At 50.7% G+C, this 27,001-nt stretch overlaps 1 protein-coding gene across 8 annotated transcripts in view; it reads left to right on the forward strand.

Annotated features, from left to right (window-relative positions):
• IQSEC3 (IQ motif and Sec7 domain ArfGEF 3) overlaps positions 1 to 27,001 on the forward strand; it is a 118,942-nt gene that overhangs the window by 24,926 nt on the left and 67,015 nt on the right. For 7 of the 8 annotated variants that reach the window (XR_012094420.1, XM_007967076.3, XM_007967077.3 and 4 more), the window contains exon 2: positions 8,924 to 9,007. Coding sequence is in view for 7 of the 8 variants with exons in the window: in XM_007967076.3 (XP_007965267.3) it covers positions 8,924 to 9,007 (84 nt within the window). In the remaining variant the exon portion in view is untranslated. Of the gene's footprint in view, positions 1 to 8,554; positions 8,657 to 8,923; positions 9,008 to 27,001 lie in introns of those variants that run through there. The other variant, XM_037988423.2, reaches the window with a different exon arrangement.

Raw genomic sequence — 27,001 nt, forward strand, 5'->3', positions numbered from 1 at the left:
TGATCCTCCTTCAGAGTTGCCCCCTGGGGCTTCCGGCTTGGCCTCCTTTATTCTCCTGCTGGGAGCCCCCCTGCTCAAGCCCTCGCCTGCTTCTCCCACTGTGGTACTGCACTCCTCATCAGTTCTTCTAAACCACTCAACTATTTTTATGGCCGTGCAGTGGAATCCTGAGTCTCAAACTAAATATAGATGTGGGAAGTGAGAGCGCACAGCCTCCTGTAATCCTGTGAGCCTGGCTCTGGCTGCGACTTTCTCAGCCCCTTGCCGCACTTGATGCTCCTTCCCATCTGGCCAGCTGGCCCTGGCTGTTGCTCCTCTGGCAGCGCTACTCGCTCATCTTCCTGGTTCTTTAAGAAACAAGGAGACCCAGCGCGGTGGCTCTTGCCTGTAATCACAGCACTTTGGGAGGTCAAGGCGGATGGATCACGGGAGCCCAGGAGTTCGAGACCAGCCTGGGCAACATGATGAAACCCTGTCCCTACAAAAAAGTCAAAAAGAAATTATCTGGGTGTGGTGGCACATGCCTGTGGTCCCAGCTACTTGGGAGGATTGCTTGAGCCTGGGAGGTTGGAGGTTGGAGGTTGCAGTGAGCTGAGATCGTGCCACTGCACTCCAGACGGGGCAATGGAGTGAGATCCTGTTTCAAAAAGAAAAGAAAAGAAAGAAACAGGGTTCTTTCCTGACTGACCCCTAGCTTCCCCTCTTCCTTCAGGTCTACGCTGCCTCCTGTGCAGAACTTTGACTCCCATCTTGCTTGGGAGATGCCTTGGAATTCCCTGAGCCAGCTGCTCCTTGATGGCCAAGGAACACAGCCTGCTGCCCTGCTCCAGTCTCATTCCCAGAGTGCTGTGAGCTCCTGCCCAGCCCAGCCTCACAGCACGACCAGGGATACCCAACAGATAAAAACCTCATTCTGGGCCCATAGACTACCTCATGTTTAGGTTTTACCACATCCATCCAGCAGTCCAACTTCCCCATCAGTACTTGTCAATATGGGGGATTTGGGATGGCTAAAGCCGCAGGGGACTGAAATCTGCTTCAAGCCATTGGCCCTGGAAGAAGCCTTTGGCTCGGATTCTGTAAGCTTCCCTCAAGAAAGCTTCCCTCAAGGAACATGGCCCAGTCTCAGTTCTTGGCTTTTGGAAGAGAAAAAGCCAAAGACTGAGAATGGGCCATTTTCCTTTTTCATAGGGGTCCTTCCATTGTCAATTTCCTTCGGCCGCAGAACTCCCAGGGTCACAGCCTTGGGCTGCGGTTCCCACAACTACAATCTGATTGATACCCCCAGACTGCGCCACAGGGGGCTCTGAGAATGCCCCTCCCAGGCTCGTGCTGTGAGGTAGATTGGGGGCTGTATCGTTCCAAGGCCTAAGGCACTTGAATGGTTCCCCCTGCTGCCCCCACCCAAGTGTGGTGATTGCACTCGGGCCTATGGGGACCTCTCTCCTTTCTTTATTTCGCCAGCAGCGATGGGTCCTGGCCCCACTCCCTAAAGGCCCCGCATCTTAGGGATTTGCTCAACCTGCTGGGACCCTGTCTCACCCTGCACTAGGCCTCAGTTTCCACCACAGTGAAATAGGGATGCAGAGACGCTGCATGCCACCGTCTGCCCTGGTGACGAATCAGGTACAGAGAGCTGAGCGTGTTGAGTGTGGAGCCCCGGGAAGCAGGTTCTGAGAACAGCTGGTTCTTGCTGTGTTGAGGAGACATTTTCTGCCTCTTGGTGCTCACAAAATGCAGCACTGGGTTGAATTCAAGGATGCAAGAAGCATTATCTGAGGAAGAAATACTTCCTTTCTTTCTGTCATTTGCACAGATGAAATAAAAGGGCTGGGTCAGGAAGGTGAATGAATAAAAGGTGCTTTCGTGTGGCCTTTGCCTTTATTATGCGCCTTCACTGTTGTATTTGCTCTCCTAAAAGCCCTGCAAGGTGCAGGAGCTACTATTATCCTAGCTTTACTGGCAAGAAAACTGAGGCTTTGAGAGATAAGGGACCTAAATGAATGCACACAGGGATTGTGACCCACTTGTGGAGAACTGGTGCACCTGGCATGGACCCCCAAAAGCTTCGCTGGGGTGTGAGGGTGGTGGCAGAACCTCAAGCCAGCCCTCCTGAGGTGAGAAAGCCTTACTCTGTGGACAGAAGCAGGTTGTGCCCACGGTCCCTGCCTCCCAGGTGGACAGATTCTGATGGGACATCCTGGCAACAACCTCAGGTTGGTGCCACCAAGAGATCCTGTCCCTCCCCTCCTGTCCCCTGCTCACCTTGCCAGCCCCTGGTGTCCCGTGTCCATCTGCTATGGTGGCAGTGTTTCGGGGAGGGTGGGAGGAGAGCAAGGCAGAGAAAGACGGGAAGGCTGTGGCCTGAAGACTAAGGATTGAGGAAGAAGCTTGGGGGCAACGTCGGAGGATGACCTAGGCCATGATCCCTCTACCTACAGTCTCAGGGTGGCTCCTTCCCAGCTACAGCCAAACAGGAGCTTGGGCCTTTCTTGATGTGAATGTTCTCCGCTATGGTTTGAATGTTTGTCCCCTCCAAACCTCATGTGGAAATTCAGTCCCAGAGTTGGAGGTGGGGCCTAACTTGAGGTATCTGGGTCATGGAAGTGGCTTCCTCATGAGTAGGTTAGCACCCTCTCTGGGGAGTTGGGGGTGAGTGAGTTCTCGCCCTGTTAGTTCCCCTGAGAGCTGGCACCTCCCTCCCCTCTCTCTTTTGCTTCCTCTCTTGCTATGTCATCTCTGCACACACTAGCTCCCCTTACCCCTCTGCCATGAATGGAAGCAGCCTGAGGCCTCACCAGAAGCAGATGCTGGAGCCATGCCTCTTCTTCAGCCTGCAGAACCATGAGCCAAATAAACCTCTTTTCTTTGTAAGTCATTCAGCCTCAGGTATTCTCTTAGAGCAGCACAAACAGACTAGGACATTCTGTTATCTGGTGGACTCCCCGAGGCAGGGACTGCAGTGATGCTTCTTTGCATACTAAAGCATTGAGTGCCATCATTATAGCAGGCCCTGATCTAGGCACTAGGCACTCCCTACCCAGCCTTGGTAAATGAGCACATGAATGCCCTTTGAAGAAGAGTGGTGGGTATGATCTTTGACAGGCGCCTGCCTGGGGCTTAGGCTTCCTACTACCTAGCTGTGTGACCTTAGGAAACTTAAGCTAAAACATGCCCAGGTCAGGAAACTTAGACCATGACCTTAGGCAGGGTGAGTGGCCAGGCTGGTCAAAGGCAGGCAGGACAGGACTTACAATTCAGCGTGAGCTAAACCCGGAAAGAAGACAAGAAGCATTCTGGCCTAGGCTGAGGAGACCCAAGGAGCAGGAGGTGGAAGAGGAGCTCAGAGGCAGAACTGGAAGACAAGCTCCCCTCTTGGCTGAACTGTCCCCCAGTGGCAGCAGAAGCCCCAACAGCGCTGCCAGCCCAAGCCCAAGGTGCTGAAGGACACGGTCCTTCTTGCTGAAAGACATTCAGTTACCTATCACATGTGTCACTGCAGCTGAGTCTGGGGACTTGGGAGAACCAGCAGGTGCCTGCCCTCAGTGTCTGACAGAGGAGTGGCTCCCAACCTTGGGAGGAAGCCTCTGGGAAACAGAGGCAGGATCAGAGCAGTCCCCCAGGCACCACTGTGCCAGCCTATGACCATGTGGGTGAGCTTTCCTTCCTGAAGTGTCAGCGCTGTGGGTAGTGAACAAGCCATGCCTCTTTGCCTATGCTCTTGATGGCTTTCGTCAGGAATTCCAAACCTGCCCTGGACCCAGGAGCAGCTGGAGGCCTGGAACTGGGGGTGTAGGCTCTCCACTGTACTGCACACCTGGGTCCACCTGCCCCACATTGTCTGGGCTCTGGGCCCTTCTTGCTCCTGCTCCATCTCCTCATTCGTTTTCCCCTTTTCTTCAGGCCAGGAAGCCTGGGTGCTATTGAAAGATGTTTAGGTTTCAGACAGTTCTCTAGTCTTTGACCTGCCCCAGGAGTGAACCTTGGGCTGGAAGACTGACCCGGAATTTTGGCCAGGGAACCACTGCAGATAAGTCCCTTCTCCACTCAGCCTCAGTTTTCTCATTTGTAAAATGAGGGCCCAGATTCAATTATTTACTTTATTGCCCTTTAAAAAAGTTATATTTGTTGCATCTATTATTAGTCTATGACCTACTGATTGTATATAATCTGTAACAAAAAAATACATTACATGAACAGAAGTCCAAGATGAAAATTGCCTATGATCTATTCTGTGAAATGACATCAATATTTGTGTTGGTTTCTGACATTTTCCAGCTCTTATTGAGGTTCACATTCAGTTTTAATGGATTTACGGTAATATCACACATGGGAATTTCATGTTGAGTTTTAATGGATTTACGGTAATATCACACATGGGAATTTGATATTGAGTTTTAATGGATTTACGGTAATATCACACATGGGAATTTCATGTTGAGTTTTAATGGATTTACGGTAATATCACACATGGGAATTTGATATTGAGTTTTAATGGATTTACGGTAATATCACACATGGGAATTTCATGTTGAGTTTTAATGGATTTACGGTAATATCACACATGGGAATTTGATATTGAGTTTTAATGGATTTACGGTAATATCACACATGGGAATTTCGTATTGAGTTTTAATGGATTTACGGTAATATCACACATGGGAATTTCATGTTGAGTTTTAATGGATTTACGGTAATATCACACATGGGAATTTGATATTGAGTTTTAATGGATTTACGGTAATATCACACATGGGAATTTCATGTTGAGTTTTAATGGATTTACGGTAATATCACACATGGGAATTTGATATTGAGTTTTAATGGATTTATGGTAATATCACACATGGGAATTTATACTTAACACTGTCTGTCAACATTTTACCCTAAGCATCACTTTTCCTTTTCCTACCTCTGTCTTTTTCCCCTGCTCTCATCTGCTGAGGTAGCCAGTGTTAATAGTTTAGTTTGCATTTATATATTAATAGAGTATACATGCAAAGAATTTGCATTTGGTGAGAGAGGTCATTTTTTATTTTATAAAATTGGGATCATTCTTTATAGATTTCTCTGCAACTTGCTTTTCTCATTTAATAATATGCTGTGGAAATCCCTCCAGACTGCGGGAGAGAGTGCTAACCAGTTCTTTTTTAATAGGTGGCATAATTCCATGGTATGGTTGAAGGTATTACAGTTTATTCAACCATTTCCTGATTGATGAGGACTTGAGCTGTTTGCATTTTTCCCCCACCTCCCCACCACCACACTAAAAACAATGCTTCTGTTGAAGAAAAGAGTCAAACTCTGTAAAACATTTGAAGAGGTTTATTCTGAGCCAAATATGAGTGACCATGTCCTGAGGCACAGTCTCAAGAGGTCCTAAGAACATGTGCCCAAGGTGGTTGGGCTGCAGCTTTGTTTTATACGTTTTAGGGGGACATGAGACATCAGTGACTTATGTAAGTAAGTAAGTGAGAGTGAACCACGGTGTACATTGGTTCAATCTGGAAAGGTGGGACAACTTGAAATATGGTGGGAGCTTCCAGGCCATAGGCAGATTCAGAGATCTTCTGATTGACAATTGGTTGAAAGAGTCGTTATTATCGAAAGATGTGGATTCAGTAGAAGGGAGTGTCTGGGTTAAAATGAGACGGTATGAAGACCAACGTTCTTATTATGCAGATGAAGCCTCCAGGTACAGGCTTCAGAGAGAATAGATTGTAAGTTTTTCTTATCAGACTTAAAAAGGTGCTAGACTCTTAACTGATTTTCTCCTGGATCAGGGAAAAGACCTGGAATAGGAAGAGGATTCTCTACAGAATGTAGATTTTCCCCACAATAGACAGCTTTCCAGGGCCATTTCTGAGACATATTTGCGAGGCCAATATATAAAAGAAATGTATTTTGCTGTAAAATAGTTCAGTTTCTTTCAGGGCCTGCTATCGGTCATATGATGCTGTACTAGAGTCAGGTTGGAATTTGCTACAGATTTTGTCTCATTGCTACAAAGAGTCTGTTTCGTCACTCTTCAGAGCTCTGTTAAGACTGTTTTAATGTTTTTTGTTAAATGCTAATGCTGGCCAGCTGTGCCTGAATTCCTAAGGGAGGAGGGGATAAGGAGGCATGTCCTACGCCTACTTCCCATCATGGCCTGAACTAGGTTTCTTTGGAATGCCCTTGGCTGAGAAGGGAGTCCATTCAGTCTGCAGCAGGACGGGCCGCAGACAAAACCTCTCAGACACCGAGTTGTAGAAGGAAGGGCTTTAAAATCTGAGCTCCCTGAGTGCACAATTTCTGGCCTTTTGAAGGGCTCACAACACGAAAGATCTCACAGGAAAGGGTCGTGATTGATTTGAGCGAGCAGCGGGTATGTGACGGGCTGCCTGCACCGGTGGTCAGAGAGAAACAGAACAGGGCCGGGAGTTTCACAGTGTTCTTCTATACAATGTCAGGAACGTGGGTTTCTAAGTCATGAGCTGATTTTTAACTACTGGGTTTAGGCCAGGCAGACCCAGGCCTCGTTCCGGGCTGCCTGTCTTTGGTTTTACTTCATTGTTTTTTTCTTAAAACAGGTACTGAGTATAAAACAATATAAAACAATATGAGAGGGTCTCTCTCTTTCCTCAAGTCAACTGGGGGGCTTAGAATTTTGTTTTTGGTTTACATTTCCATAAACATTTCGTAATTCACATCTACACAGACAGTGGGTCAAGGCACCCCTCTCTCCACATCCTCTCCAGCACTCACAGTGAGCAGTCTTTTTAATGTGTGCCAGCCAGTCTGCTGGATGAGAAATGGCATCGCGGCATGACTTTCATTTGCATTTTCCTATTTACTAGTAAGCGTCTTTCCATTGGTATGAATTTGGTCTTGATTTGAGTTTGTGAGGCAGAATAGCAGAGATGTAAACCGTATTTGTGGGCTGTTTGGGTTTCCCGTTCTGTCAACTGCTGCTCCTATCCTCTGGCTGTTTTTCCTGCTGGGTTTGTCTTTGCACTATGGACGTGCTGGAACTCAGTGCAGAGTGTTAACTTGCCTTCTGTCAACATTTTGCACATATATTTTTCTAGTCTATCATTTGTGTTTTGACTTATTAGGGTATTTGTTTTCATACAGATTTTTTTCTTCATTTTATGTAGTCAGACATGTTTATCATTTTTTAATGACTTTTCAGTTTCCCATTTTGTTTTTAAAATCTCCTCAACACATGAGCTATATTCCTAAGCTTCCTTCTGATTTTTTTTTCCGTTTAATTTCTCTCATTTAAACATATAACCTTTCTGGAATTTATTTTTTGTCAAATTAAAGGTTGGCTCAGACAGGTGTGATGGCTCATGCCAGTAATCCCAGTGCTTTAGGAGGCCAAGACGGGAGGATTGCCTGAGGCCGGGAGTTCGAGACCAGGCTGGGCAACATAGTGAGACCTCTGTCTCTGCGAGATTTTTTAAAATTAGCTGAGCCTGGTGGCACATGGCTGTAGCTGAGACAGGAGGATTACTTGAGCCCAGAAGGCCAAGGTTACACTGAGCTATGATCACACCACTGCACTCCAGCCTGGGCAACAAAGCAAAGCCCTGTCTCTAAACAGACAAACAAAAATTAAGATAGGCTCCAGTGTTCTTCCATGCAGATAGCCAAATTCAGCATTTCCTGTCTACACCCTCAGACCCAGTGGGCCCCCAACAGGTGCCTGGGAAGTGGCTACCACGTTCGGGGCTAGGAGGTCTGGGAGGTGGTGCAGATGCCCCTCCCCCAGCCATGGCGATATTCTACTTTTGTTGTTTTACAAAATAGGCTTCCAGTAAAGATTTGGTTTGGACAAAGTGTTCTGAAGCTGAAAGAATTTTGAAAATCCCTTTCAGATGATCTCTGGGGGCCCTTCCAAGTTTGACATTCTCTGACTCAATAAGGCCCAGGACAGCAACTGCTTATTAAGGAAGAGAAGGCAATGGCTTGGTGTATGTTTATCCAAAAGTAATTTCAATACTGAATCCCAGGTTGGCTCAAAGTGGATATTGGAATCACAGCATTTTAGAGGTGGAAGGGACCTTGGAAATCCTCTAGTCTGGTGCCTCTCAATCCTGGCTGCCTTTAGAATCACCTGGGAGTTTGTTAAAAAAGTCCTGGTGCCCTGGACTCATGCCAGACCACGGAAATCAGAGTCCTTGGGGAGAAGGGAAGGGCCCAGGCATAAACTGTTTTAAAAATCTCCTCGTGATTCTAATATGCAGCTAGGGCTGAGAACCACTTCGCTAGTTCAACTCCCTTATTTCATTAGTAAGTCAGCTGAAGCCCAGAAAAGGTGAGCCACGTATGACACAGCTGGCTAACTGTAGGACTGGGACTAGAACCCAGATCCCTGCCTCCCGGGTTGACTTTTTCATCTACACCAAGTGCCTCATCAAGCACCACTCCTTGGATGTTTAGCTGGTAGCACTAAAGTCCCTGTATGAATATTTTGTAACTTTGTATATGATCAGCTTAAAAGTATTCACTGCGTGCAATTCTGTGCAGCCTAGAGAAACAGACTTAGTTCTACCTTGCAGGACCGTGGTGGAGAACAGGGCCATAAAAAGCAAACTATGAGAACAGAGCAGGACGTTTGGTACGTGCACGTGAGAGCGCCTCTGCAGGGAGGCCTGCGGAAGTGGGAAGGGTGAGTTGCCAGGGAGGCCAAGGAGGCTTCACACAGGAGGTGGCATTTGAGTTGAGCCTAGTGGGTGGTTGAAGAGGACTCTGATGGACAGAGAATCAATGCTGCACTCTTGCCCGGGGCAGCGGTTGGCTGCCTGATTTTTACGCAGGGGCTCGAAAGGGCAGGGATAGGGGCAGCAGGGTTTCAGGGCAGAAATGCTTTAGTATCAGGCAGGGTGGGGACCCAGCCTGTGTCAGGCGCTCTGATCTCCCTCTGCTCTGCCCGCAGGAATGAGACCGTGCTGCACCAGTTCTGCTGCCCAGCCGCCGACGCCGAGCAGAAGCCGGCCTGCTCCGACCTGGCCTCCCACAGGTGGGAACTGTGGCCCTTCCTCCATTCTGCACCCCCACCTTCCTTCCTGTTGCAACAAAGCACATACCACTGCACTAGCTACTGGGCCTCCTCCTCATGAGTCTCATGTGGGGTAATTTGTTTGCTTTCACCTCCTTCCTCAGACTTCAGTTTCTCTCTGTTTCCTCTGGACCCCAAATGAGCCATTCCCAACGTTTAAGGTCATTATGCCCCAGCGATCACACCCCAAACGTGTGCTCCTTTCTTCTGAACAGCCCATGTAAAATCTAATTTTCATAAGTAGCCAGGAAAATTGGTTTGATCGGGGATATTCACGTCTCTCACATGGGAGGGTGCCTGGCACACAGTGGTGTGCGCTCAGCCCATGCATAGTGCCCAGCCTTCGTCTTACATCAAGGATTTATACTTTTCTTTCTGGTTTCTCTTCTTCCAGTCAGCCCAGGTGCCTGTCTTTAATTTTCAGGATCTCTCAGCCCTGGCTACATTCGTTGACAGCCTTGGGATGGCGTGGGAGTGTTGAGGAGTCAGGTTTTAGAGCCACAGTCCTAAGCTTTCTCCTCTGTTTTTTCCTGGGTTCTCCTCCTGCCCTCTGCCTCCCTGTCCCCCTTCCTGGTGCTCCCTCTCCGTCCTGGGATCAGCCTTCTCCCTCTGCATTTGCTTCTGTCTCTCTGCCCTTGTGTTTGTGGTTTCTCCTCTTCTGTGCCCATGTTGTGCTCCCCGCCCGCCCCCGATCTGTATGTTCTGTCAGCCTCTCTCACTCTTTTCTCTTTTCCACCAGTTTGTCTGTCTCCATTCTGCACATTTCTCTTTTCTTGACTTGTTCTGTACTCCATTTGGATTCTGGCCTGAAATTTGCCCAGTCTGTCAATCTCCTATTATGGAGTTAATTTGGGCAAGTTACTCCACTCCCCTGGGCCTCAGTTTCCTCATCTGGATAGTGAAGGGTTTGGTCTGTCTCAAAAGTGGCATTCACCTATCATCCCATCGAGCCTCTGAGCTGCGCAGTGCGGCCAGACTGGGCAGGTCTTCTTGTCCCTGGAGGATGAGAGGAGAGTAAGGGTCAGAGGAGCCAGAGACTTGTCCACAGTCACAGAGCGAGGACCAGCACAGCCACGGGAAGCTTAGGGCATCGGACTTCTCATGCTCACCATTTTCAGGTTTAAGATCCGAAGATTCTGTGATCTTTCGCCCTTTATCCTCTGGAAAATAACTAGACAGTGATCAGAAGTGCTGGCTAGTGACCTTGGGGCACGGACAACCACCCCATGAAAGGCATTGCTGTTCATTTTCCCTTACAGGGGAGTCGGCAGAGGTCAGAGGCGGGGCTCTGAGGAGGACTCTGAGAGAGGCCACACAGCCTAGGGGTCCTTCAATCCAGGGCTGAGGGAGGGATGGGAGTTACTGAAGCCAACCATGTTGAAGATGGGAGGCTGTTTTCGGTGTCCTCTGTGACAAGTTTTGGGCCAGGCCTGGGGACATAAGGCCAACTTGGACCCTTGAGAAGTTCCCCACGCAGTGGGACATTAGGAAACCCTCAAAAGGAAAACTGCTCACCTGGAAATTAGAATGAAGAAGAGAAATGGGAGAATGGAACGGTGGAGGGGGAAGGAAAGAGGAGAGCGTGGAGATGTGGAAGACACCAGGACGCTGTAGGGGAAGACCCTGACTGCCCTGGCCCCTTCCCATGAGCCCTCACTGTTCAGACACATGGCCCGAGTCTCCGTCCTAGAAACTGCCTTCCTTGGTGGGGGGAGAAGAGAGAAAAACTGTCTGGCCTGCCTCCAGCTCCATCAGTTCAACTCAGTTCAGTAAGCACTTTATTGATACTAACCAAGCCCCAGGCCTCAGTGAGGATGGAGAACACGCCCCTGAGAAGCCCAGGCCTGGCAGGGGCGGGCAACAGAGACGGTCCCTTGGGTTTCCTGTGGTCTCTCCTCCCATCCACTCTCAGCCTGCATGCTCGCTTACGCACCAGCACTCCCCTGCTGCCTGTGTGGTGCCCACCTGCAGCCCTAGCTCCAGGTGGGAAGGCGTGGGAGAGAGGCAGCCCAAGCAGCACGCCAGAACGTAGGTAGATGTGGGGCAGGGGAGGGGTGCTGCCCTCTCAAGGGGCTGGGGCTCCAAGGGACTAGGGTTATTTTCCAGGGTTTGAGGTGGATGATAGGAAACCCATGATCTTAGTTTCCAAGAGGTTTGTTGTTCACCTTCCCCTGGGAGGTGTGGGCTTTGAGGTTGGGGATGGGGGATGCTCTGGGAAGGGAGTGTGGGAGGTGGGAGATTCTCTTGATTCTCTTGAATGTTGGTTCATGGAGGGGCCCATACACCCTGCCTATGCGGGCCCTCCCCCTGGGTGGGGACAGGAGGCTTGCCCCCCAAGATGGTCCAGGGCTTCAGCTGCTGTCTGTCTCTAGTTCCCAGTTACTCCACGTTGTCCTGTCTGTCTGTCTGATTTGTAGTTTCCTAGAGCCTGCTTTTGTCTGTCTGTCTCGCTGTCTGATGTGGCTTTCTTGGCCTCTCTGAGAGGAGTCCCTCTGGATGTTTTCTGGACAGCCCAACAGTGTATGTGTTTGCTCTTGGCTTCTTGGGGGAATTCTATCCTAAGATAAAGTTTTCCCTGATCAGACTCTCAGCATCCCTGCTCCCAACCCTATCAATGATTCCTTCACCAAACCTCATCCCTTCCCTTAGTCCAGCTGTCCCACCTCCAGAGCACAGCCACAACTTCCCAGCAAGCTCCTCTAGTGGAATGTGTCACAGTCAGAGGCCAGCCTGTGGGGCTGGCACAGGTGGGTAGGTCACACAGCCCTCTCAGGAGATCTGGTATGGGCTCGAGCTCTGAGACAAGCCAGGCTCCTCCTCCATCAGTCTGGCTCTTCCCCTGTCAGTCTGGCTTCTTCCCTGTCAGTCTGGTTTCCCACTAGCTCAGCCAGTAGGAATCATGGCCTCCTGAGGATTTCTAGGATCAGCCGTTGGCCTCTCTAGGAGACCCCAGTAAGGAATCCAAAGTCAGTGAATCAGGTGTCAGGGCCTGTGGTGTGCGGACTCAGCCAGCCACAGGATCTCCCTTGCCATCCTCCTCTGCAGTCTGGCTAAGGCCGGCCCCCACTCCAGCTCCAGGGCTGAGCAGGTGCCCTCCCTGGGGCACTGCAGTGGCTGCTCCTCTGGCTGATCAGAGATGTAGAGATGCTGCTCAGCCCAGAGGAAAGTTGGCTCCCTCCCCGAAAGACCCAGGGCCAGAAGAGAGCCTCACCCCCCCGAAGAGGCAGAGAAGCCTCAGCCCGACCGAGGCCAGGACAGCCTTCCTTCCCCAGCCACCTGCAGAGGAGCAGCTGGGGGCTGGTGTCAGGGAAACTGCCTTGGGGCTGGGAGCCTGACGGGGAGTGGTTCTCCCAGGAGCAGGAACCCCTGAAATTGAGCACATCTGGAAGTGTGGGTGTCTGCAAAGGGAGGCTGAAGGGTGGGCGTCAGCAATCTGGGGTACAGTGGAGCAGCTATGGGGCTGGCAAAGCCCTGCGAAGCTGGATGACCAGATAGAGTTACTATGGGTTCTGCTCTGCCCTGGTTCCCCACACCCCCCTAGGAAGGCAATCTGTGTCTGCCAGGGTAATGAGGCCCTCAGGTGGGAGCTGGGGGTGGTGTCTCCTCCCAGCAGCCAGCCAGGGAGCAGTAACTGCGTGCCAGGCTCTTTCTCCCCAGAAAAGATCGCCCCCTGGTCTTTGCCCCTACCGACCGCCTCCCTGCTGCCAGCTAATGACAGGGCTTTATTCTGGGGCGCTGAATAGGCCAGTAATTGCAGCCCTACTTTCCATCCTGCGGGCTCCCTTCCCTTTCAGGCTCTCAGCGACATTCAGAACAATGGCCCAGTAGCTGGCCAGCTGCCTCCCAGCATAGAGCCCGTTTGTCTCAAGGGTGATAACGGGGCCAAGATGAGGAAGATGGGCTTCTATTAGAGTAATGGGAGGAGGCGGCTGTGGGAGAGGGTGGGGCTCAGGAGAAGGAGGCTGGGTTCAGGAGGGAGAGGAGGGCTCAAGAAAGGGAGGAGAGCTTAAGAAGGGGAGGTGGGCTCAGGAAGGGGAGGTGGGGCTCAGGAGGGGGAGGTGCGCTTAGGAGGGGAGGTGGAGTTAAGGACGGGGAGGCGGGGCTCAGGAGGGGAGGCAGGCTCAGGATGGGGAGGCAGGCTCAGGCGGGGAGGCGGGGCTCAGGCAGCAGAGGCGGGGCTCAGGAGGGGAGGCAGGGCTCAGGAGGGGGAGGCGGGGCTCAGGAGGGGGAGGCGGGGTTCAGGAGGGGGAGGTGGAGTTCAGGAGGGGGAGGCGGGGCTCAGGAGGGGAGGCAGGGCTCAGGAGGGGGAGGCGGGGCTCAGGAGGGGGAGGCGGGGCTCAGGAAGGGGAGGCGGGGTTCAGGAGGGGGAGGTGGAGTTCAGGAGGGGGAGGCGGGGCTCAGGAGGGGAGGCGGGGCTTAGGAGGGGGAGGCGGGGCTCAGGAGGGGAGGCGGGGCTTAGGAGGGGGAGGCGGGGCTCAGGATGGGGAGGTGCCCTTAGGAGGGGAGGTGGAGTTAAGGACAGGGAAGCGGGGCTTAGGAGGGGAGGCAGGCTGGGGGCGGGGGAGGCGGGGCTCAGGCGGGGAGGCAGAGTTCAGGAGGGAGAGGCGGGGCTTAGGAGGGGAGGCGGGGCTCAGGAGGGGGAGGCGGAGTTCAGGAGGGGGAGGCGGGGCTCAGGAGGGAGAAGTGGAGTTCAGGAGGGGGAGGCGGGGCTAAGGAGGGGAGGCGGGGCTCAGGAAAGAGGTGGAGTTTGGGAGGGGGAGGCGGGGCTCAGGAGGGGAGGCGGGGCTCAGGAAGGACAGGTGGAGTTCAGGAGGGGAAGGCAGGGCTCAGGAGGGAGAGGCGGAGTTCAGGAGGGGGAGGCGGGGCTCAGGAGGGGAGGCGGGGCTCAGGAGGGGAGGCAGGGCTCAGGGGGGAGGCGGGGCTCAGGAGGGGGAAGCGGGGCTCAGGAGGGGGAGGCGGGGCTAAGGAGGGGAGGTGGAGTTTGGGAGGGGGAGGCGGGGCTCAGGAGGGGAGGCGGGGCTCAGGAGGGGAGGCAGGGCTCAGGGGGGAGGCGGGGCTCAGGAGGGGGAAGCGGGGCTCAGGAGGGGGAGGCGGGGCTAAGGAGGGGAGGTGGAGTTTGGGAGGGGGAGGTGGGGCTCAGGAGGGGAGGCGGGGCTCAGGAGGGGAGGTGGTAGGCAGGAAACAGAACAACCCCTAGGCCTCCAGAGGAAGAAGGGATCTGGGTAGGGGTCTAAGGGGCACTCTGAGCCTCTGCTAACTGAACTGACTCACTGCTGGTCCTTGCTTCTTCCTTTTCAACCACCCCATCCTTACTCCAAGATGGAAGACATATTGAGCATATCATTTATTGAACGTGCCAGGGACATGGTGCTGGGCACTCTTGATATTTTTATCTCACGTAATTCTGTTAGATAGGTGTTATTCCCATTTACAGATAAGGAATCCAGGATGGAGAGAAGTTAGGTATCTTGACCGAGAGACCACTGCTAATTATTTCTGGAACTGGACAGTGAACCCAGGTCCAACTCCAACACACAACCTCTTTTCACAGAGTTGCTGCTAGAATTTTTTTTAAGCGCTCAAGAGAAATCCTCCCAGCCATTTCACTGGATCTTAAATAACATGTATTTTCTCTGATTATAAGTCATACATGCTAGTTGTTGGAAATGTGGAAAATACAAAATATAAAGAAGAAAATATAAATGGGACTTCATCGTGTAGAATTAACTGATGTTAGTATTTTAGTGTGCAGCCTCCCAATGTTTTATTTTTCTCTGCGTTGGGTTTTACATCCTCCCCACGCCAATCAAAAAAAAAGAAAAAAAGAAAAAAGATTTTGTAATCTGCATTTCCCACTTGGGCGAGGCGTACTGCGTGCGCCCCTTTACAGGGGCTCCTACCCTAACCAGTCCCTCCCGGGCCACCCGCCCTGGTGGCCCACGTGGCTCTCGTCGTCGCCGCTAGGCAGCAGCACGGCAGGGGCTCTGCCGAGGCCTCCACGTGGGGTACCCTGGAGGAAGGGGCGCCCTTCCGAGAACGCTGCGGGGAGAGCCCTGCATTAGCATAGCTGGAGCATCTCCGCCTCTCCTGCCTCTTTCTATCGGCTGTGATGGGGCCTGAAGCATGATCAATGGACCAGCCAGTGTTTACCCAGCGATTACGGAGCAATTAAATTCTCAATCGATACAGTTTAGTCTTCAAACAGCTGGGCTGGGGCGCCGCGGCCTCACGTGCCTGCTCCAGGAGTGGCATCCAGGCTGCTGAGAAACCGGCACCCACTGGTGGCTTAGGGTGGCAGCGTGGGTCGGTCGGGCGGTACAGCTGCGTCCTCTTTCCCTAGAAAAGGGCAGAAAAGCCCTGGGCTTCCCCCAGAGGCCCTGTGGGGCAGGCCCACCCTGCCTGCCTGGCCCCAAGCCCCGGGTCTCTGCCTCCCGCCCGGGAAGGCCATGGCGGCAGGGGAGGTTAAGGGAAGTTTTCTTTGTCACCTTCAGGGTTCACTGGTTGGTTGGGAGAGGACTTTGGAGAGGTTGAGATGGGGTGAAAATCCTCACAGGTCCCCTGAAGTGGTGGAAGCATCTTGCCTGCTGGCGGGGCAAGGTGGGGGGCGGGAATCCTGGGTTTGAAGACTGGGCTCTGGGGCGGGATGGAGCGCACCTGCACAGAGGAGCATCCTGGGGAGAGGGGGCTTGCTCCTGTGGTTTGGGCTTTGAGAGCAGGTGTGCTCATGGGTGGCTGAGGAGCTGTGTAGTTAGAGCAGAATCCAGCCGGCCTGGGCTCCATGCCCAGGAAGATGGCCGAATTCCGACCTGGAGCTACAGGAATGTGCCCTAAGGAACTGTGTGACCTGTCACGTTACCACCCTGTGCATTTTTGTCCCATTTGTGTCTTCCTCGCCAGGTTCAGGAGGCGTAAAAAACAAAATAGAGGTCAAAGTACTTTGAGACTTTGGGCGGGGGGGGCGGCGTGGTATTAAAATATCCCAGAGAGTATTAGGAAGGTTTTGTCTTGTCATTGACTTTTGACTTTCTGTTCAGAGGACTCTCCTCAGCTGGGATGTGAAACTCCCGTTCGGAGTCAACTATTTGCCCAGGCCAATTTCCTTTTGTAATTTTCCCTGCCAGGCCTTGAGGCCTTGAGCCATCCTCTGAGACTGGCCCCTTCATGTGACCTAGGCTGTCGCCAGAGGGTGCTTGGGAAACCTGTCGGTGATGCTGTGCTGGGCGGCCTGCAAAGAGCTGCTCATTAAGGCACACCACTTGTTGTCAGCAGCATGTTTAGAGATGATTGGAGGAGGGGTCCTGCTACCTCTGTGTCTGTTTTGTGTCTCCCACCCATGAGGGAGAGGAAGCAAATACTAGCCACCATGTCCTGAGTGCTTGCTATGTGCTATGCAAGAATTATCTTGTTTAACCCCTAATAGAAGCTGGTGAAATATTATTCCCATTTTACAGCCAAGGAAACTGAGCATCAGAGACAACAAATGCCTTGACCAGGGGCCATGTAGCTGGTGAAGAGCAGAGCTAGGTTTTGAACCAGGTGCTTGTCAGTTTCACCTGTAACCACCAGGGCAGGAGGCAGGTGTTGTCAACTATGGGAAGTGAAGGTGAGGCAGGGAGGTGAACAGCTGCTTCCCACGTCCCCAGCCACAGCCAGTGGGTGACTGAGAGCGCATAGGTTATTGTTCAGGGCCTCAAAAGGCCTGGCCTCTCTTCCCTGCCCCTTTGCCCTGCCTCTTGAGGCTGAGTGTGGGCTCCAGGTGACATCAGGTAAATGCACCAGAGCAACCAAACTGAAGAGAGGAGTGGCCCGGAGAATATTTTTAGGGACAGAAACAGCAACAACAACAATGAAATACACCTAACTAAAGATAATACTTCCAGAACAAGTGAAAGATGCCACGAGGAACATCTAAGCTTTCTCTAGCTCAGGGTATTCAGTAATGCAGTTTTATCCAGTTTCCTGGGAAATGTGTTTTTGTTTCATTTACTGGAAGCTTCTTGCTGGAATCTTTTTGGATCTCCTTTTCTCACTCCCAGGGAGAGTAACCTCTGTAGGAGTAGAGATTTTTCTAATCCCACTATTTCCTGTGCTTTTGTTTTATTTTCTCTTCTGAAAAGTCTTTGTCTATTCACTTATCTTTTGCCCGATTACATGACCATAAAAATGATTTTGTACCTGATGTATGACAAAAAGGGTTTTTAATTTGTTTCATCAAACCAAAAATGAGGAAATAATCTATAGCAAGAGTGATTTGATCAGATATGGCATTCTTAAAACTTTTTACTGCCTTCAAGCAACCATGGAATGGCTTAAGAAAGGAGGTTTTGGCTGGGCGCGGTGGCTCAAGCCTATAATCCCAGCGCTTTGGGAGGCCGAGACGGGCGGATCACGAGGTCAGGAGATCGAGACCATCCTGGCTAACACGGTGAAACCCCGTCTCTACTAAAAATACAAAAAAAAACTAGCTGGGCGAGGTGGCGGGCGCCTGTAGGCTGAGGCAGGAGAATGGCGTAAAAACCCAGGAGGCGGAGCTTGCAGTGAGCTGAGATCCGGCCACTGCACTCCAGCCTGGGCGACACAGCGAGACTCCATCTCAAAAAAAAAAAAAAAAAAAAAAGAAAGGAGGTTTTTAGAGATTTCTTTTGTTTTGATTAAAAAAGCAAAACAGGAAGGACAGCTGCCTGTGAGGAAGGACTGGAGCGTTTCTGCCTCCAGCAGGGAAACTTTCCATGATTCCCCTTAGCGCCCTCCAGTTAAAGTGGCTCCCGTTGTCTGAATCAATATTTTCTACCAGGCCAAATCTGGGTATAATTTGTTCTAAGATTATTTTGACCACATCTCCGGCAGTGGCAGCTGGGAGGGGAAGGCCTCCACCCTGGAGAGGTGGTCCACCATTACCAGCAGATACTTTACTCTCCCTGTTTTGGACATTTCTGTAAAATCTACTTGAATGTTTTGAAATGGCCTTAACCCAGGAGGTCTCCGTCCGGTAGTCTGTTTTCTAACCACCTTTTTGTTTATTCTCTGACAGGTCACATAACACCCACACACTTGTTTAACAAGGGTATAAATCCCGGTACACCCATAATTCTTAGGTATTGCATCACACATGGCCTGGAGACCCCAGTGACTTCCCTTACGGGGTGTGGATATCAGTTCTGTCCTTATGAGTTTGCTTATCATTTCGGTCCTGTCAGGGAGCACGCACCTCCCATTCTCAGTTTGGCCCTGTCTTGCGCAGCTCTTCCTCCTCCTCTTTAGAAAACTGGGGTTTTAATACCACCTTAGGGATGTCTGGGATTAGGCCAAAGAGTTTAACTTCTTCCTCCAGGGAGGCTTGCTTAGCAGCTTTGTCTACAAGCCTGTTCCCTGCAGCGTCTGTAGTGTTTCCTTTCTGATGGCTGTTTACATGAACTATGGCTGCCTCTGCTGGAAGCAGGAGGCTTTTTAAGATTTGTTTGACCAGTTTCCCGTATACCAATTATTTCCACCTGCTATTTATTAGGCCCCACTTTGTCCAGATCTTTCCAAAGGTGTGTACTACTCCATAGGCGTATCGGGAATTAGCATATACATGAGCTTCAGGACTTGGTTAAGAGCGTATAATTCACAGGTTTGGGCCGACCAGTTATTGGGTAATCTACCTTTTTCTCATAAGGTTTGTTTGTTTCCATCAATGACAGCCTAGACATTGTGTCTTTTACCATCTATCACTCGGGATGGCCCATCCACAAACAGCCTCATTCCATCAAGTAGTAAAGAAATTCAGTGGAATTTCTTTTTGGTCTGATACCTTCTTCTTCTCCTCTCATTTCGCTAAGAAACTGGCTGGAGTTCGTTTAGGCACCTCTCCAGGGCCCACTGACCTCAGGAGGAACTTGAGGAGGCAAGGGACTGACCAGCTGGCCTTTCAGGGTGCCTTTGACTGGGCTCTGCTGGGTCTGGCTCTGGACGAGAGCTGCTGGTTTGAAGAGCTGCCAGCCTATGGCGCCTTCCCTGATGGGCAGCTCTCATCAGCACAGGCATCCCTGGCTCCTTCTTTGCTTTGAAGGCACCATCCATCTCCCTGGCAGGCTGGGAGCTGCACTGTTTGTATTCCACGCCACCCCGCTGGTGACCCAGCAACTGCAAAGGGTTTGTCCCGCTCTGGGAGGGGACCCAGTGGCTTTTCCTCCTCCTCAGCTGCAAGGATCGCCCCCTGGCCCAGACCAGCTCTGGGAAACAGAACTTTTATACACCGCTGCTCAAAGCCTCCTGGGGGACTTCTCCCCAGCACGAGCTCTCTCTACTTCAGGGATTGCAAACCAGCATTTTCTTTCACCTGTATTGGGTTATTAAGCTTTTTTAACTGATCACCAGCATTTAAAAATCCTATTTCACATAAAAACTCAGAATTCTGGTCTCTGACAAAGCAGACAACCTGGCAACACAGGGCCAGCACTGTAAGAACAGCCGAGCAGCTGCGGCCCCTCTGCAGAGGTGTGCCCTCTTCAGTTAGCCACAGTCCGCGTCCAGCCCTGCAGCCCTCCTTCTCACCGTTTGCTGGCCCTGTTGTCCTTTGAGTTTACAACCCTAGTTCGGATCTTCTTTATGCAGCTCCCTAGCCCTTCTGCAGCCTTGCTGACGGCTGCCCCTGGTGGACTTACAGCCTCTCAGTAAAACAGCAACAGACTGTGATGGTCATCTCATCCATTTACGCTTCCATAACCTGGATCCCGTCTACTGCCTCCGACAAACAGCCATCTAGTCTTTGCCACAGGCAACCCGCTACTCCTCAAGCAGCCTGATCCTAAACTCCCCTCCCCATCCCTTTCTCACTTGCACCCCCCAGTTCCCGGGCCCTGTCCCTCCTCAGTGGCTGCACCACACCGTTTCCCCTGCACGTCCTTGTTGCTCGAGCCTCTAGAACCTTCCCCCAGCTCTGCCAACCTCTCCACATACTCTCACTTCCTCTGGTACTCTTTCTTCCTTTTGCTTTATTTTTCTCCCCAGTCTCAACTTTGGTGTCTCCCTTTGATCTCTGTCTTTTCTGGTCTCTCGCTCTCGCTCATTTTCTTTTTTCTCTATCTCTATCATCCCGTTTCCTTTTTCCCTCACACTTAGTTTCTTCCTCTTTCTCTCTCTGGGCACAAGCTAAACCATGCCGGGCCCTGGCCCCCTGACAGTCTGCAAAGATGGACAGCTCTGCCGAAACGACAAAGATTCAGCAACAACTTTTATCAACAGCTTTCAGCAGCCAACTTCCACACACAGTTGTGTGGCCGGCTCTCCCTTGCCTTCAGGGTCGGCAGCTTAACTCTTTCTCTCTCTGGCCCTCTACATTTGCCATTTGCTCCCCTTTCTCTTTCCAATTTTCTTTTTCACGTTTTCTCTTTCTCCCTTCCCAGTTTATCTTTTCTTTCTTCTTACAAAAACCTTCTGAGCTTCCCTCAGTAATTCCTTAATCGGTTTTTTATTCCACCCGTCAATCTTCTGCAGTTTCTTAGTAATATCAGGCCAGCTTCTGTCACAAAATTAACTTCTGAAAGGCCTTGCCCTACTGGGTCCTCTGGACCTAATCCTAAGTATTTTCTTATTTGATCCCTGAGCCTCTGCAGAAACGCAGAGGGAGTCTCCTCTTTTTATTGTTGGATCTCGAATGCTTTCAAGACATTTTGTGTTCTAAGAGTGGACTTTTTAATCCCCCCCTTGGGTCCTGCATTTAGGCCTGATCTCTGAGGTTATTGTTACCCCATCTGGGATTTGCATTTGGGAATTTCTGCTCGGCTGGCAGGACTCCTTCACCCGGAGAATGGGTCTCTCCCAAATGGTCATGGCTGCCGTTATAATCATTCTCCTCTCTTCCCCAGGAAACAGAATATTTGTGATTGACATTATCTTAGCCCAAGTATAAAAATTGGGTCCTAAAAACTGATCTAGCTGCTCTGCTCCACCGAGGGGGTCTTCCCAGAGTGGCCTCATTTTCTTTTTAAAATTCCGAACCTCAGTACTTGTTAGAGGCACACTTACAAACCCAACTCCTCTCTGTCCCAAAGGGACTTCTCTAAGAGGGTACCTGTTAGACATCTGCTGTTTGGAAGGAATAGGGAAATTCTCAATGTCCTTCTTACATTGTTCTAATTCTTTCCTCAAGTTTGAATAAGGATTTAAGGAAGCATTGGGTTTAGCTTCTTCACGACCCGCAGATTCCTCTTCCTCTGACTTTCCCGTTGCCCCCTGATATCCCTGTTCTGTACTTCCTGTGATGTATGGGGGGACAAGCGTGTTAGGGGATCCCAGGGCTTTTCATTGGGCGAGGGCTTCTTACTATGCTCTTTTTCTTCTTTTTTAAGGGGAACATGGGGGTTAATTCACCAGTCCAACAAAGATCATAACCTGTATCGTCTTGTGAGGGTGGAGTTTTATTATTTACAGAGGATTAAAGCTTGGCACACCCAATCCTCATCTGAGCCAAACTTAGGCCAAAAGACCAAAGGTTGACGAATGGGCTTTTGGGGCCAGATAAAACAATACTTTATCATCTTTTGCTTTTCCTTGTCGCTGGTTTGCGGACTGTCCCTTCAAACCTGCAGCATTCTCCCCAACAGACTATTTGGGGGAATGTCAGAGGGTGCTCTTTTGCTCCAACACTGCATTTCACCAGAGGGTCAACATTCGCACCCCACCACCTGCCTTGTGTTTTGCTTCTTAATTGCCCCGGGTCTCCCCGTGAGCAGGTCCCATCCCTGGCCATGCAGAATGCCTTCTTACAGAATCCCTGGCAGAGGACCTTGGGGATGAGACAGTGCACCTGCTCATGCTATGGTTCAGGAAGCTGGGGCCCAGAGAATGGGGGGCCGCCTTGTCTAAGTCAATGTGGTGGAAGCACCAGATTCTTCTGGAAGCCCAAGTGCTGCCCTGGTCTGCCCTTCCTCTCGGCTAAAGGGAACTCTTAAAGAACTAAAGGGAACTCTTTCCTCTGTTCCCTAGGCCTAGAATTCTTGTTTCCCATTTTTGGTTAGTCTCTGTGTCTGAGCTTTTCCCTGTGTACTCAGCCTCCCTTATTGGAGGTTTCTTACACACCCCTGTGTACTCAGCCCACCTTACTGGAGGTTTCTCGCACACCCCAAGACCTCGGAAAATGCACAGCCACCAAGCAGTACTTACAGTCCAGTTTTCCTACCTTGGCTCATGATGAGGTTGCCTGGTTGCCGCGGTGTCTGCTTTTCTGCCTGTGTCACTTTAGTTGTCTCCTGAATAACAGTTTCGGGTTTGTGTATGGCTTCTTCAGGGAGCCGAGACATCCGGACAGAGTGGGCCACACCAGTCAAGTGGGACACAGCTCCCCTCTCAACTGCAGTCTCGCTCTGTGCAGGCGTGGAAATCCCCATATGGGCCACCAGGTTGTGAGAAACAAACTCACCTGTCCAAACCCAAAGAATGGACTCAGAGACCCGGAGAGCAGCGAAAGTGAGACTTTTAATGACGGTCTTGCAAAATCGGGTGTCTGATGAGCAGGCACACCCAGCACAGTTTCAACAAGCCATTGAGCCCCTAGTGCACAGGTCTTTCCCTGGCCCCTCATAGGCTGAGTACCGTGGGGTTACCGTCTTCCTGGACGATGCCTATCAATTGTTGGGTAGGGGCTGTAGGTGGTTTTTTTTAGGGTGGTTTTGCTGCATTTTGTTGTAGCCCACAATGCATTGCAATCCTAGTTAGCTCAGGAGCTTGTAAAGTATTTGATTTATGACCTAAGTAGCTGGGCAGACTGATAAGAACAAACAGAATGAACTATTTTGTAGGCTAGTAAACTTTCATCTTAGACTAAACTTCTTTGGTTCTGGTGAGGGCAACTAAAGAGTGGGGAAGCCAGGGGGAAGGGGAGATGGTGGGGAAGTGGGGGAGGCTGACAAGCAGGCATCGGATACCCAAGCAGGGGTCTAGTACATCCTGTTTCTTCTGTGGTTTGCTGACGGAAGCAGATTCAAGGCACTGCATCCGGGAAATGGACCACTGTATACATTATTTCCTTCAAAGAACCGGGGGAGTAAGATAAAGTGTTGCATGACCTAGAAGCTTGGGATTTGGAAGGCAGCCAAGGGGAAGGGCAGACCAGGGCAGCACTTGAGCTTCCTGAAGAATCTGGTGCTTCCACCACACTGACTTAGACAAGGCATCCCCCGTTCTCTGGGCCCCAACTTCCTCATCCATAGCATGAGCAGGTGCACCGTCTAATCCCCAAGGCCCTCTGCCAGGGATTCTGTAAGAAGGCATTCTGCATGGCCAGGGATGGGACCTGCTCATGGAAAGACCCGGGGCAATTACAAAGCAAAACACAAGGCAGGTGGTGGGCTGCGAATGTTGACCCTCTGGTGAAATGCAGTGTTGGAGCAAAAGAGCACGGGAAGGAAAGCCCTCTGCAGGCCTGTGCACTGTTTTTTTCTCTTTCTACATTTCACTTATTGTAAAAATATTATATTTTATTGTTAATATTATTATTATTATTATTTTGAAACAAGGCAGTTTCAAAAAGGAGAAGAATTTCACCCCACTCATAATCCTGCAGAGGCTTCCCTCTCATTGTCCCTCTTCTCCGTTCATCTTGGGCAGTGCAGCCTGGACACTGGGACACGCCCCCTGGATTGCCACGGGAAACAGCCTGGCCCCCACTTCCTGCCTCCATGCTGGCAGCTCTGAGCATTTATCCTGGGCTTGGATGCAGTTTCTTGCACCCCAGGGACGGAAATGATAGGAACGATGAGGGTTTTAACAACTGGCATCGATACTGCATTTTCCGAGTTACGGAACGCCTTCTGTCCTTTTGCTTACTTGATTCTCACCACGAGGATCCTCAGCTTCTGACCTTGTAAACAGTCAGAAGGGCAAGAACCACTGTGTCCATTTTATAGCAGAGGAAATCCTCGGAGAAGATGAGCAACTTGTTCAAGGCCACAGAGGTAGAAGCAGGCGGAGGTTAAGACCGGAGCCCATACAAAGAGAGGGCAACAATGGAGCAGAGGCTTTAAACCTGCCTCTTCCTTGTTCCTGTTTGAATGTGTCACCTTGCTCACTCCCCAGGTGCCACTGCCACACAGCCTGCTGGGATCTTGGTGTGGTCACCATGTTCCATGTTTATACTGAAGCTTTGAAGTCTTGGAGAATCAGTTAGGCTGCTGTGAGTCCTCAGATTCCTCAGGAATCGGGGGAACTGACTCATCAGAAACAAACTCACAAGAGACTGACATATCGTATTAGTATGAATTTACTAATTTGTAAGGAGAAGCTATCCTGATGAACAGGATACTCATGTTTACTGATCACTGAAGAACTTAAAAATAGTTAAGGCTCCTTCCCTCCCCGGGTGCGGAAGAATGAGCACCAAATGGTTTTGTGGATTCCTTTCTGGTTTGGAAAGAGAGAGAGAAGGGTGAGGAAGTGGTAAAGGAGTTCTCTGGACTAGAAGATAAATCCAGAACTTCAGGGAAGCACTTTAATGTGTAGCAGTTGAAAGCATAAACCAGATAATTCAAATCTAGGTTCGGGTCCTGGCTTGGCCACTCACAAACTCTATGACCTTGGTGAAATTCCATAAGCTTTCCAACCTTGAGTTTACTCATCTGTAAAATGGGCATAGCACTTAATTCTTAGGGTGTTTGGGAGGATTCAATGTGATAATGCCTGGAAAGGTGTCCAGCATCTAGTAAGGACTGCATACGTGCTAGTTATGTTAGAGCTGGATTTCCGAGGGCAGAGAGGGAGAACTCAAACAAGACTTAAGGTCTAGAAGTTCAGATATGACTAGGGAATGTTTAGAAAGTATAGGCCACGTGCTTCATGTGATGAGCCCCTGATATGACAAGCATGTTCTTCAGGTCCCCAGCATGTTGTTCAGACACAGCTCAGGGACCTGAACAACATGCTTGCCATACCAGGGGCTCTGGCGAGGTCTCGTCCGTCCCATGGGATAGCAGGTGTTGGGCATGGAGAAGAGGCAGCCTTTCAGATGTTTCTGTTCCGGCCCAGCTCCTGACATGGAATGGTGGCGGGATAGAGCCCAATATTCAAAAAGAGAGGAAGAGAGAGACTGAGAACTGAGGGACCAATTTGGGGAGGAGATCAAAGAAGCTAAAGACCCCGATGAATGTCAATCAAATAGGACCAACAGGCTCAGAGAAGAGATTTTCTAGACATCAGGGCAGGAGAGGAAATGATTTAGCTCAGCAACAGGCTGCCACAGTGAAGGCTGGGATCGGATTAAGAGCAGAAGCATTTATTTTGTCAGGAAACTCTTCTTGCCAGCCAACAGTTGGACTGCCTGTTCTCCTGAGAGAAAGATTGTTTATCCCAACAGGGAAAGGCTTATGGCCTGGCACGGTCCCCTGGCCTGCCCCATGGGGTATTCCCCAAGCCGGGATCTCTAAGGCTTCTTCCCAAAGTGTGTCCTGCAGAAACCGTGAGCAGATATTCCATTGTCACATGTACAGCAGGAGCCTAGCACGTCCCTTCCTCTTAATACTTGCAGACATAACACATGGAAGCCACAAGGCATGCGGGAAACAGTGTGGCCAATCTGATATATGCAGCATGAAAGACTGAAGCTAGATATCAGGTAGGACTTCCAGTAGGAACTGAAGATAAGGAAGTTAACTGCAGGGAAACAAGTGGGGACTCTTGCTCCCTGGTAACTAGGTAAATGTCCAGAGCAATGTCCTACCCTACTGGTAATTGTGCCATTTCCATTTCTTGGGTCAAAAGACTCCTGTTTTCAGCAAGAATGCACCTGACCTCCACAGGCATCCGTAGGTCATCAGATTTCCTCTGGCATGTGGTGCACTTGGGCCTGTGAGGAGCTGTTCTTCCCTGGAAATAGCTCAGGACCAAAGAACACGTGCTCTGCTGGGGTGAAGTGGGCTGACCTAGGTTGGAACAGAAGGAAGATGGAATGAAGGGGCTTTAGAGCCAAGAGAGTGGGAAACACCCAGTCGTGGCCTCATGCCTGCCTTTGGTGTGGGCTTTGTGCACACGTGATTTGTGGAGGTCACCACAATCGGGCTCTGCGAGGGAGCCAGAAAGAACGAGACAAGGTCCCTGCTCTCCAGGGAGCAATTCGCTCATGAACCGGAAGCTGGGGAGGCACAAGGGGCCCAGATTAGGGGAGAAAAGCCACAGTTACCAAGCATCAAGTAGATGCCGCTGGCTTTGTGTACGTTATTTCACTCACTCTCACAGCAAAATCATGTAGCAGGTATCCCTACTTTACATGTGAGCAGATGGGCTCAGAGAGGTTAAGGAACCAGCCCAGTGCCACACAGCTAGTGAGTGGTGGGATTTCAACCACAGTCAGTCTGTCTGGTTCTGAATCTCATACTTACCCCGCTCTGCTGCCTCCCAGCCCTTGTTACCCTCTGGCGAGCTCCTCTTGGCATCATCTGTAACTCACTGTCACCAATTACGCCATACAGAAGAGGCCGGCACGTCTCGATTTAGAGAACTCTAGCACAAGACCCCAAGAGCAATAAGAAATTGATAGTGCAAGCTAAAGGGCTGTCCTTTGTTCGGAAGTTACATTCTTCCTACTTTTCATTTTTTTATAATATTATAGGAAAAGTGAATGATACTTTTGCTTTTTATTTTCTTATTTGACAAAATAAAACATGGGAAGTCCCACAAGAGAAAAAGATAGTTGCTACTTACACAGGGCTTGCCAGCCATTGTACGTGTATAAGCCGTTCGTTCTTGGGACACCTCCTGTCACAGGACCTTGAGGCACAGGAGTTTAAGTGACTTTCCCAAGGCCACACTGCAGGTAACTGGTACGGCGTTCAGACCCTGGTGGTCTGGCTCCAAGTCTGCACTACAGTTAGAGGCTGCGACTCTACCCCTAATTACAGGTTGGCTGACCCTGGCTGCAGCCTCACGTGCTCCCTCCTCTCAGGGACCCCAAAGGCACTCGCCCCGGGGACCTGGCCCCCAGCT

This window comes from Chlorocebus sabaeus, chromosome 11 (assembly GCF_047675955.1).
Source record: "Chlorocebus sabaeus isolate Y175 chromosome 11, mChlSab1.0.hap1, whole genome shotgun sequence".
In the NCBI taxonomy this organism is placed as follows: Eukaryota; Metazoa; Chordata; class Mammalia; order Primates; family Cercopithecidae; genus Chlorocebus; species Chlorocebus sabaeus.